This window comes from Onychostruthus taczanowskii, unplaced genomic scaffold, assembly GCF_017590055.1.
Source record: "Onychostruthus taczanowskii isolate IOZ18803 unplaced genomic scaffold, ASM1759005v1 scaffold15, whole genome shotgun sequence".
NCBI classification, from domain to species: Eukaryota; Metazoa; Chordata; class Aves; order Passeriformes; family Passeridae; genus Onychostruthus; species Onychostruthus taczanowskii.
The window spans coordinates 9,482,306-9,495,689 of NW_024498685.1; the positions used below are offsets into that span (position 1 = coordinate 9,482,306).

The 13,384-nt window shown below is 38.3% G+C and overlaps 1 protein-coding gene across 6 annotated transcripts in view; it reads left to right on the forward strand.

Annotated features, from left to right (window-relative positions):
• ERC1 (ELKS/RAB6-interacting/CAST family member 1) overlaps window positions 1-13,384 on the forward strand; it is a 270,885-nt gene that overhangs the window by 157,770 nt on the left and 99,731 nt on the right. For all 6 annotated transcript variants that reach the window (XM_041398556.1, XM_041398557.1, XM_041398558.1 and 3 more), the window contains one exon: window positions 13,030-13,190. In XM_041398556.1, coding sequence (XP_041254490.1) covers window positions 13,030-13,190 — 161 coding nt within the window. The remainder of the gene's footprint in view (window positions 1-13,029; window positions 13,191-13,384) is intronic.

The window sequence follows — 13,384 nt, forward strand, 5'->3', positions numbered from 1 at the left end:
GGGTTTATTGTAGAAAAGCTGTCATTATGTTCCTCAGGGGGGAAAAACAGAATTGCATAGAAGTTTTTCCCTGCTCAGAAATACAGCAGTAGTTGCTCCCTGAGAAAAACAGTTGGAGCTTTTCTTTGAAAAGAGACCCTGTCTTGTTCACAAGCCCTTTCACCGTCCTGGTGCATGTTACCATCCCTTCTCCTGCAGCAGGAAGCAGCAGTTATCCTTTGTATGAATTGAGTCCTAACCAGCACCATTCCCAGGACAACGCTGGAAACGTGCTTTGATCTCCATGAAAGAGTGGGACCCTTTCTGTGAAATAAAGTGAAACACAAGTTTAAGTTCTGTGACTCAGTGCGGATCAGTAATTAGCGACAGGTTCTTGTCTTAAGGAGCACAGCAGTAGGATTACTGGCATTTTTAGCCTTCCTTATTGAAGGGCATGGTTCACAAATGTTTTCTGACCTAAAATACTTCACGCTCTCCTTTTCCTTGCTCACTTTCTTCCCCGTACTTGGGTGCACATCTCAGCTGTTTCTCCAGGTGAGCTCATTCTGGGACTGTTGTGAAATGGAGCAGTGACCTGGAGCAGCTCATGGTAACAACTGTCTTACTCTTGAAGGGATTTTTTCGTGTGAAGCACTTCATTGCCCTGGTTCATGAATCCCCATGCACAACTTGAGGTACATCTGAGGAAGTGTTGACCTGTGTGGGCAAGACTGAGAAGTGAAGGCAGGGGTTGCTTGTATTATTACTAAAAATATTTTTACCAGAAACTTATTGCAGCCTTTACAATGGGCTCCTATTTCTTTGAGTGAAATGGTGCATTGCCTGACCACAACATACATTTCCCTAGCTTATTTTATTTCCTTCAAATTTGAAAAGCAGAAGATTTTAGAAATTTAAATAACATTCCTGCTGATAGTAGCGCAGCTCTGTTCTCTCATGAATATCAAGTCCTGATTAAATGCACTTTCTTTGTAGTATCAGCTAGCATTTAACTCCTTACCCCAAAATGTAATGGCAAATAAACACATAAAATAATGGCCATTACTTTGTCATTCCTTCCTTCCTTAAATAGCTAGTCTCAGCTGTTTCTCCAGCCGAGGTCATTCTGGGACTCTGTTGTGAAATGGAGCAGCGACCTAGAGCAGCTCATGGTAACAACTGTCTTACTTCTTGAAGGGATTCTTTCGTGTGAAGCACTTCATTGCCCTGGTTCATGAATCCCCATGCACAACTTGAGGTACATCTGAGGAAGTGTTGACCTGTGTGGGCAAGACTGAGAAGTGAAGGCAGGGGTTGCTTGTATTATTACTAAAAATATTTTTACCAGAAACTTATTGCAGCCTTTACAATGGGCTCCTATTTCTTTGAGTGAAATGGTGCATTGCCTGACCACAACATACATTTCCCTAGCTTATTTTATTTCCTTCAAATTTGAAAAGCAGAAGATTTTAGAAATTTAAATAACATTCCTGCTGATAGTAGCGCAGCTCTGTTCTCTCATGAATATCAAGTCCTGATTAAATGCACTTTCTTTGTAGTATCAGCTAGCATTTAACTCCTTACCCCAAAATGTAATGGCAAATAAACACATAAAATAATGGCCATTACTTTGTCATTCCTTCCTTCCTTAAATAGCTACTTCCACTGAAATTTTTAAGTTAGCAGTCTGACCTTGACACCTTCCATCAAATTTTTTTGAAGTTATGGTTTGCAGTGGGACATTTTAAATGAAGTTAATTATGTCAACCTGTAAATAGCTGTATCTTTATTCATACATTGTGTCTTTTTATCCTAAACAGGGCAGATTTTTCTATTTTCTTTTTTTTAAGGAAAATATAAAAGACTGAATATTGTAAAAGTAATGTATTGTTTCAATGTATTTTCTTACACTCATTACTTTCTCCCACTGTCTCTATAAATTATTTCAGCAGGATTTAATATTATTTCAGGTATATATTACATGTAAAATATGTTGATAACAAGACTTCTGATATTCTGTATCACATATGCCTACTTCAAAATTGTTATCTGTTTGTTAAGGAAAAATAAAGATTAAATAGCTTAATAACTCAACCAAAACCTTTTTCACAGTTCTCTCCCATTTCCCTACTGTAAATAGAAGGTCTGCAAGGGTTTGAATGTGGAATAGAGCCTCCAAGAGCTTTTTGTCTTATCTGTAAGTTACTGTACTGAAATTCTCACCAAGTTTTGAGTTTTGAATTGTATCTGTCATTTGCCCTTCTGTCAGAACACCATTCTGGGTTTAACTTTCTAGCAAATATTATTTAGACTACAATTCATTGTAAGAATAGAACAGAAATTACGTTTACAACAGAATTATCATATATTGGATGCTGTCCTATCAAATACCTTCTAAAAATACAAGATAAATTAAAACATATCCTTTTTGCTGAGCATTCTGTTACTGAAATAGATCTGAAATACTTTCTCACATATGTTGTGAAATAATTGGAATTATTTCACAGCACAAATTCTGACACACTAAGTTACTTTCTGCAGGTCCCTGTAAAGGAAAAATATAAAGTGGAATTTCTCAAGAACCAGTTATTTGTAGATATTTTCTGAGCACCACAGAAATGTCAAGAGTTCTGACTGCTTTGTAATACATGCTGGACAGCTTGCTTTTAATGAATGTTTTTGTCTCTTCTATATCTCCTAGTGAGAAATTTGATAAACTTCAAGATATTGGATCAAGGCAGTAATCCACAGTGTGGCTTGGGGATAAAGGTGCTGGAGGGTTTTTTTTAAGATTTTTCTTGGGAGTTTACATTTCTTTGGCTGAACTTCCCTTGAATATCTGCTGAAAAGCTCTTTTCTGTAAAAGTCTGCCAAAATCATTCAGGCTTTTGAGTGTGTGTTTATATGTACATGTGCAAAGTAATTTGAGTACTTAGTTCATATTAAGTAAAATTCTGTGCTAAAAATTTATATTTTACTTTGTTTAACTGATAAAAATTTTAAGAGCTTTTTAAGTCAGTGTCAGCCCAAAGTATAATCTTACCATTATTTTCCAGGAGATTTACTATATTCTTTTGTCTGATTGTTCTCCTTTGGTTGGAGAAAGCATTTTGGGTAACTGAAGTTCACTGGGCCCTGTCAGTGAATATGTTTGCAGTAATTTTTAGGAGCACTATATCTCTGTAATGTTACTTCTTTTCTCCAGATATTTAAATGGATTACATAACCTTTTCCTTTAAAAATACCCGGATTAGTACTGAGTCACACTCCCTGCAAGGGAGAGGTAATTTGGTGTGTAATTCCCTTTGCATTCAGTAATGTACCTTTTAGGAGGTGGAAGAGTGGAATTTTTTCTGTCTTAGTTGTGTTCAGCTGTGCTGAGCTGGGGGCTTGGGAGGGTTTTTTTATCTCCAGATGGGAAAAATGAATAGAGAGAGACATGAATAGGAAATCATGCCTAACAACTTTGAGGCAGAGATCTTTTTCTAACATTATAGAAAAAAAAAAAAAAAACCATTCAAAATCTTCTAGAATCATGGAACTGTTTAGGTTGGTAAAGACCTCTAAGATCATTGAGCCCAGCCATGAACCTGATACTGTCAATCCCACCACTAAACCATGTTCCTAAACACCACATTTACCTGTCTTTTAAATTCCTCCAGGGAAGATGACTTTGTTTTTGTTTAATTTGTTGCTCTCGTTCAAGGTTGCAAAGTAGTCAAAATTTGATGACTTTCAGGAGAACTGGGGACACTGAAAGTGTAATTAACCTCTGTGCAAAATATACATTGAGCATTTCTCCATATAACTCACCTTTTCATTTAATGAAATGAGAAATACTGATGGAAAATGTTATATATAAATTTGGTGCAAGTGCTGATTTTAAGATCATTTTGTCTGTATTTTTATCCATTTTTATTGTTTAATAGATAAATACTGATTTCACATTATGCCTTGTACTAAGTCAGGTATCCCAGACAAAGCTCTCTCTTGGCATCTCTCTGGCTGTTATATTATTTTCTTAAGCACCTACTTCTAGACAGCATTTTATTTGTTGTGGCTCAAGAGAAAATCAAATTCTTGCAGACTTGGTTACATTAATGCTTGCTTGTAATTGTGAGGACCCACACAAATACTTGTGTTAATATTTGTTTAAGCTAGTCCTGTGCTTTTTTCATTTTAACTTCCTTTTCCAGTTGCATTCTCTGTGATCTTAAATGCAAGTGTGATACAATAATATGTAGGTCAGAGCATTAGAAAAACTCATTAGACTTGAACATTAGATTCATATATGTTCTTGTTGATTTTTCCTCCAAATCCATGAAGTACAAGAAAATAAATATTCTTTTCCATAGCATTCTTCTATATAGAAAAACACAGAAGGCTGACAATCTTGAGGCTCATTAAATTGAGGATGCCTCTTCATTTGAAGTGTTTCCTACTCACACAAAAACTTCCTGACTTCCCTGTACTGCTGTTTACCATTGGATTCCTTCAAACCCTTCACTGAATTTCAGCCTGAATTCAGTTGGCTCCAAATAGTGGAAGTTCTTTTTATTTATTGTAGTTAGGTTCTGCTACTTGCTTTTTGTTAACTACAATACTAAAGATCTGCTTCCAGAAGTTTGTAGAGGTGGAAACTTCGCTGAGTTTGCCAATGAGACTGTGCTTCTTCAGTTGCCACATGTTCAACCTTCACATGGCAGTGCATGTGCTTTCATTTATTTATGTTCATGATCCTTAATGTCTTTTGGGAAAAGAGTGTTAAAGTTGTATATGGAATCAGCATAACGTTTTTCACTGCTTGTAATGAGTTAATACATCATACCAGAATTTTTCTCTTTGGAAAATCAATCTGTGCTATATAAATTGACAGTCTTTGCTGTGCTGTGTAGCACAGCGTTAAATATTTACTTTGAATATTATTCAGTTAGGTCTAAACTCTCTGCCATAGTGACATATCCTAGTTAACCTGAAACTGTCTAAAATGCAGCAAAATGGAAACCAGCATGGTCTGCAGAAAGCTGGTAAAAACCTGCTGAAATCCTTGGGCAATTATTCTCACTTCTACCTTAGCAGCAGTAGATGTAACCTAAGAAAGGGCAATTTATTTTGAAGATGGCCATGTTTAGAGTTGTGGCTGGAGTATCATGATTTAATCATAGATCTGGAGAATTTTGTTTGGATGTGATAAATTGTGCCAAATGAGCACAACATGTGCAGCGCTGCACAGGATGTGCTTCATGTGCTGCATTCTAGGGTCTGTGCCTCTGTAGAGATTTTTAAAAGGTGATCAAAATCCAAGTTTTTTCAAGATAGATTATTCTTCCTGGTGATTGCTGCCGTATTCCCAAGGGTTGGGAGTTGCTGGTCCTGGAAGATAAACACAAGACAGTTTCCTGAGACTACAGATCCATGTAAGGTAGAATAAGACAGCTTCCTTTGGTATGGTTATGTGGAATAAAAAACATAATGAGACTGTTTCCTTGGGTAATGTTTTGCTTGAGGAAAATGTGGAAATAGAATTGTAACTTGTTACACTCTTCAGATACCAGTGACTAAAACAGGTTTCTTTTCCTCAGTAGAAATCAGAATTCAGTTTTCACTTACTTTTATTCAAGGCCTGACTCAAATATTTTGTTTGTGTTAAGCAGAGGCAATTATTGTTTCCTTCTCAAGAGCTCTTGTCCCAGCAGTAGGCTGTTGCTTATTTATGTAGGTTGTAGCCCACATTTAGGAGATACAACTGTCAAAGCTACCTCCAAACATCCTAACAGGACACAGCTGTGACTTACTGAGTCCTGAAGGCTTAGTTTTCTCTTTTCCAACCATCTGTGAATCCTGATTCCTCTTTCTTCATACAAAAACTCAGCGCTCTCAGAGTATGAGCAAAAAAAAAACTTGATGAATACTGAAGTAAAAAAAACCTTGACAGAGACGTCTTTGTTGATGTTTGTGTGGCTTCTGCAGGAGGAACATGGAAATGTCTGATGTCTGGTCAATCTCATTAGTGCTCTTCCTTGCCTAGAACCATCAGTGGAGACAGCAAAGAGCAATACAGAGCATTAACTCCTTTTTATTATCAGATGCTCATTTTATAATGAAGTTTTTGTTGGGAGACCAGCTCATGGAAATAAGAGACATCAGCTGTCTAAATGTCTCAGTTTCACAGTGATAATAAAAATTGCATTCATCTGCAGTATCCTGCAGGTTTTTAGACCATGGGCTTTTGTTCTCTTTATCTCACTCCTTTCCTTTTTCCCATTTAATAAGGTAAGAACGGAACAGTGGCACCAGTTCTGTTAAGCCACCAAGACACTCTGTTTTATCAGGGATGCTGAATGTACAAAATCCAAACAACCAAAAAAACAAAAGGCACAAAGACTTAAGAAAGCCACACAGTAATGTAAAAACAAAGTTCATTCCTAAAATTACTGCTGTATATTGCAGATGATAAAAGACCCTGCCTTTCTCTGTAGAACTGATAATCCACCAGCCATTTTCACAGCTTCAATGCTCACTCCCCTCTTTACTGCAAACAGAACTCCTTCTCCGTGTGCTGTCTGCCACAGTCCTCTAATGCTGTACACAGCTGACTTTGGCAAAAGGGTGCTGCAAGTCTGGCACCCCCTTTGAGATGCAGGTACAAGTGATGTATAGAAACATCTTAATTACTGCATCCTGTGCACTGGTGCTGACTAAGAGAGGCTTGAATTGAAGCCAGAGCTCCAGCCTGAGTGGTGGGACAGAGCCATCCTGCTTTACACTGCTCTGCTGTCAGTGGGGCAGAGCTTTCTGCTGTTCTGTGGTTGAGGGCTGTCCTTACCTTACAAATCAGGCATTACAGTATAATTTTACTGAGGGACAGGAAGAGTTTTCTTGTTTACTGATTTCTCTCCTTTTCCTCTGATATTTTTAGTTCTAAAGAAGCTATGCCTAACAGTTTTCCCAATATCTATAGGAATTTGAAGTTTGTTCCCTTAATTCAGAATAGCCAAGAGTTAAGTGTCTTGGATATAGTCTTTAAGAGTACCTTAAAGCCACCCTACTGCTTTAACAAAAATGGGGCTATGATGAAGCCATAACTCATTTCCCTCTTATTTTGTGTAAAGGTTTATTAGCTTGTGATTTAAGCAAACCATCTGGTCCTGCTGGCAATCCAAGTTATGTCAGACTCAGTGCTTTCTCCCCGTAATATGTTACTGGAGGCAGTTAAATTACATGCCTAAGTCCCAAGTCTGGCCTGTGCTTTTTCCATGTCTTAACATCTGTTCTAGGAATTTTTTCTGGGATCCAAACAAGTTTACATGGAGCCATATCTCTTGTCTTTGTCTTTCTTTTCATGTTTATTTCTTTTCCTTCTCTGCAGTCTAATCAGTTTAACTGAGTGAAAGATAATGCAGAAATGTGCAGTCTCTTTATCATTTCAGCAGTGTTGAAATGAGATAAAAAATACTTTAAAAACTCCAGAGCTGTAGATAAATAGGAGACTGTCATCTAAGAGTGACACTTTGAGAAATATTAATTACTTTTTCAGTCCTTCTGATATTATTTCTACTGACTTTTAACTGCAAGACTTTTTGTTTTGCTTGCATAATTAATTTTGGGCAAAACTACAGATTCTTATTACATTTTGTCTTGCAAAGCTAATTTCTTGTTTATACAAAACAGGTCTATGTTTAGAAAACAAATAATTGTAAGTATACTTGTTAGCCTGCTGAGATGGTTTTGAAAAGATATCTATTGATTGTTTTATACACACATCATGGAAAATGAGTTGTGTTGGTATTTGTACTTGTGTGCTCTGAAATGCCATAATTTTGTATTCTGCCTGGAACTTCTGAGACACAATAATGAATATAAACAGCTATCCCATGGCCTGCTGTGTCTGTATGTATATTGAAATAACTAGAATTTATTTTCTTCAATCAGAAGCATAAAAACAACTCTAATTCCAGGTATGTAGTTACACACTCAACTGTGTTTCCCTTGTTTGACCTAAAATACTGTATCTCCAGCCTAGGAGTAGGGATCTTAGTATAACAGTCAGGTACCTTTGTCATGCCCTTAGAGACTTCTAATTACAGACTGGTAAGGTTGAGGGAGGGGATTCTCCCCTCTGTTTAGCTCTGGAGAAACCCCAGCTGGAGCATCCAGCTCTGGGGCCCCAGCACAGGAAGGACACGAACCTGTTGGAGCAGGTCCAGAGGAGGCCAAGATGATCAGAGGGCTGGAGCACCTCTCCTGTGAGGAAACCCTGGGAATTTGAATTGTTCGGTCTGGGGAAGGCTCTGGAGAGACTTCATTTGCAACCTTGAAGTATAAAAAGGGGACTTGAAAGAGAAAGAGACTCTTTCCCAAGGTCTCTAGTTACAGGACGAGGGTCAGTAGTTTTAAACTGAAAGAGATGAAGTTTGGGCTGGAGATAGGGAAGAAGTTCTGTATAATAAGCACAGTGAGACACTGGAACAGATTGCCTTGAGAAGTTGTGGATGTCCCATCACTGGAAGTGTTCAGGGCAGTGTTGGATGGGGCTTTGGGAGGCCTAATCTGGTGAAGGGCATGGCAGGAGGGTGGTGCTTGAAGGGCCCTTCCAACCCAAACCATTCTATGAAAAAATGAAAACCAAAAGAAGATAGACAATATTTTCTGTAAAGACTGATAATCTACAGGTGAGAAGAAGCCTTACCTACCATAAAATATTTTCTATTTAGTGTACCAGTGATTTGCTAGTTTTAATGCCAGTCATGTGAATTTGGATGCGTTCATATCCTATCACTTGAGACTAGAACGTTTTCCTTTGTGCTGTGTTGGGCATTCTTTAGCCTTTTCCTCGTTCTTGGTAGGCACATAGCCTATAAACATGGGTTGTGTGGGTCACCATTTCAGAACAGAGCCTTTGCCCCTGCAAGTGTTTTTTCAAGTGTATGGCATTGTGCTCTTTTTTTCCCGCCGACTGATGACTCTGCCATTGCCTCTCTAGAGTTGCACAGTTCTACTCTGGTGAGTTACATTGTGTTACCAGCATTCATGATGTGTTTGTGGCTTGGATCATGAACCAGAATTGCTCTGCTTCCCTGAAAAGGTGCAAGCAGAAAATTAAGTCCTAGAACGATTTCCCTGAGAGGGCTAGAGAAGGTTTTTACAATGTTCTGTGCAGTAGAAAAGTTATCTTCAGGTGATGCTTTATCACTGAGGAGAGCTCACAATGGGAAGAAAAAGGGCAGCTGCCACTGCATTGTAATGTAAACATTTAAAGTGTTGGGGGATGCTGAGGTACTGTTAGTGAGTTATCTGTCTGGATTGACTTCAGGTGTCAGAGTCTTTGGGCTCTGATTTCAAGAGGCAAACAATAACAACCACACCAGCTGATGTGAGCATTCTTCCTGACCTGAAATATCAGTTGTGTCTCAGGAGTTCTTAGCAGTGCATTAGTTCTCATGTAACAGGTGAGGAACTGGAGCTTGCCTATCCTGATCATCAGAAATCATTCCAAGAGTAGTACAGAGGTTGGGAGGATTTCCAGCCTCAGTAATACTTTGTGTATACAGTCCCTTTCTCAATTTTGCGGGCTTTTTACTGGCTTTTGGACACCTTGACCAAGCTCTTTGCAAGTCCCTGGCCAGAAAGGTTTACTGGAACCACTACATATTTGGAGATAATGTGGTATCTCTGTGTCTGTGCAAAAGCCTTTTGGGTTTTGATTCGCAGTTGCAGGGCTGAAATAACAGTCTGTAGGAGCAGGGAGGTTAAGATGGTAGATAGGCTCCTGAAAAGAGCTTCAGGTTTTTTTGTTATTAAATAATTTCTTTACAGGCTGTCATTGACATAAATAAACTTCTCGTGTTCGTTGCCATTTCTTTACACCTTGCTTTCCTGTTTCCTAAGGAAGGAGATGCAATACTATGCAAAGTATTTGTCCTATCTTGACATTTCCCTTTTCTGCTGCTGTGAATCTCATCCTGTTCTAATTGACATTCTTTGCCTTCTTTCACATAGTTTGTTCAGTCTCTCAGGAAATCTCTCCTCTAATGGAAATTTATTTCAGGTTGATGTTCTTCCTTAAAGATATGGAATAAGCTGTCACCTGGGCAGGTCAGTTAAGGCCTAAGAACGATGAACAAATAAGTCTCCATTTAAGTTCTCTGCTCACAATACATGAAGACTTTTCTGGCCTGTCTACAGAGAACTGAATCTTTGCTATGTCCTAGACAGGATACACCTTGCTTTATTTACTGTCATTTGAGAAAAGAGTAGCAAGAGTTCACCCTTTGCATCCTCTGAAATGGGTGGAGACTTTCTAGCTAGAACTCACAAGGCACAAGCTTACCCGCAGCTAAATTGAAAATGTCAACAGCATGTCTATGAAAATGTCTCAGTGTGCCAAGAGCTCTGGTTTTGGCAAATATTTTTTCTTCATTGTGTAATTAGCTGCTCTCAGGGGACAGAATTAAAGGGTAGATATGAAGTTTTTTGTATAGGCTAAATTAAATGTGCGTTGCAAGTAGTTTGCTCCTTGTGAGCATTTCTCTGTCATTTCTCACAGGACTGCTTACTGAGATAGGTCTGCACTAAGATTCAGAAGCTGCCAAATAAAATGTTTTGTTTTGTGGAAGTTTAATTGAAATAGACCCATGGACTATCTACAGCCTGATGAATCTGAACAACAAAGTCTTTACTGTGAATACAGTTATCACTATTTTGGTGAACTTTGTCTTTAAATTGTGTGACAAATGGCCTTTGCTGGAGAGCTTGGAAGGTAATGACAGTTCTGTAAAACAAGTTGTTGGCACAATTTAAAAGCTACTCACATTCCAGCCATTCCTAATACATGATTAGATCAATTTTCTGTTGGCCTGCAAAAATACAAACTATAACCTTAGAATTAAAAGAATTATCAAACAGAGCGATGAGAAAAAGATAAAGTACCTGCAATAAGCACTTGCAGGAGATACTCCTGCAGAGTTAGCCCTTGCCACCTCTCCCTAGGAGCCTTGGCCCAGGTATCAGGCTCCAGTTTCCTCATGTCTTCCAAACAGCTCAGAGTTGTCACCCTACAGATCTACATCAGGCAAACCACTCCTTCAGTGTTAGCATCGCAGACCTTGATGGCTGGCAGTGGGAGGAAGCCTGTCAGAAATATTTCAAACCTGATTATGGAGATGTTGCTTCAGAGGTTGTTTTATCTTGGCAGCTGACAAATTGACACAGGCCCTTTTGACTGTTGCAGTTGGCTGGGGGCTTGCTGATTCCAGGTGGTTTTCTGTTCAAGCCCAGGGGTTTATAGCTCTTTTCAGTTTTAAGGAAAATGTGTATGTAGGTATTTTTGAATCCACCCACAGGAAACAGACTGATATCGTAGCAGCTGATGCACAAGTGCACCTTCATTACTTCACCATTTTTCTAAGAATCAGTTTCCATCCTAGTAGTATTATTTCTGCACTTCTTTGCATTCTTTTCTGGTATATTTTTGCTATTTCACTGTATGGAGTTTTATCTTAGTTTTAGAAATCGACAGAATTTCTAGTCTTGTTTTGCACACTAAACACTAATAAAGTAGGGAAAGTTTGGTTATTATATCCATACTTGCCAGTTTGGACTACTTGTCACTGAGGTTCTCCTTTGATCTATTGATTACTAGATGAATTCTTGGATGTACATTTTGAATAGTTTATGATAATTGCATATTTTAATTTTATTTAGTTTGCTAACATAAGAAAACTACCTTTTGGCAGCTGCATTTGAATGTAGGTAAAAAGGCTTTCTGCAGTAAATGCTGCACAATGTCTGTGCTAGGTTTTTATAAATCTAATTCTCCGTTGCAATGTTTCTTGCTCTGTCACCATTGAGGATCAAAACCAGTCTTATTATCCAGATTTGTCCTGAGTCATTAGCTCTACCTTTTGGAGTACAGGATTTATTAAAGCATGTTACATACTTCCCTCCTACATCACCTATATAGCAAATGACATACTCAACTCTCCTTGTAAAAACATGTAAGTAGAAATTGAGCTTGTTGTAAATTGAATAATTCACTTCCAGGGTGGATCACAAGTTGACTTATAGAGGGATATAAAGGCAAGGTAGTGCTGTGTTTGCATACTAATTTTATGCAAATATTTGATTTTGTGCAGCAGTAGCATCTGATTTTCTCCCGTTGAAAGCACATTATAAAATCATTTATGAACACTTGGTTTGTGATGGAAAGAGAAAACCTACATGGAAGAAGTCAGTGGAAGTAGCGTGCACCATTGAGCTTTATTCTAAAATTATTAAAGCACATCCAGAGGCTTTTGAATGCTATATGTAGCTAGATTTAAGCACGTATTGTGATTTTGAATGTTAATTAGTGACAAATTTTACCTGACAGAATCTATTCTGAGTGCAAAATAAAATTACTCTTCATTTGTGGCAGAATTTATAATCATGCTGTTTCTGAATCTTTCCAGTTTGCTGAAGATAGGAGCATTGTTTTGCTATACTTCTCTGCCAACAGCAGCTCCTTGAATGTCTTACATTGCTAAATCCCAACACATGCCTAAAAGCATTGTCCAAGTGGTATTTTGAGGGAAGTAGCCTCACATCTTCTTGGGAACCCATTCCTCTCCGTGCTTCAGAAATGTTACCTTTGTTCCTAAAGTGCACATGTCTTTAGGCATCATTTACAGTGAAAGTGTTTTATCCTTTTGGTATATTATCAATGTGTTTCATTTAATGCCTTGCATTTTTGTGGGCCAGTGTTAACATATGCAGGCCATCCTCTTATCCCTGTGGTACATTCTCTGAAACAGAAATACGGAAGAGTTGAAGGTTTGTATTTTAATGATTATGTAACCAAACTAAGTTAACTCCCAAGCTGTAATGCTGCTTTGGTCAAGTGTAGATGTGCTGTCCACAGCACTGGATGGTGCCTCCAGCCTGCAGAAGTGCTGAGTAGCATCCATTCCCTGGTAACATTTGTACTCCAATTCAGTTGTGACATTTAGTAAGTTCCAGCTGGTCACACTGTATAATTTTTCTCTCCTCCTGTCTTCTCCAAAAATGTTTTAGGTAGAGGAGCTGATGATGGCTATGGAGAAGGTCAAACAGGAGCTGGAGTCAATGAAAGCAAAATTGTCCTCTACACAACAGTCTTTGGCTGAGAAGGAAACCCATTTGACCAACCTACGAGCTGAAAGAAGGAAACATTTGGAGGAGGTCCTGGAAATGAAGTAAGTGTCTTCTTTTATTATTTGTAGGCTTGTTTTATTGATGGCTCTGCATTCCTTTCTGATCCTTGTTGTAAAGACAGCCCCTGCATGGATATGTCTCTGCAGATAGCAGCTATCTGTAATGAGTTGAGCCTTCAGAGGTGACTTCTGACCAGGGATTCTTGACATCACTTCCACATTTCCTCTAGAGCTCA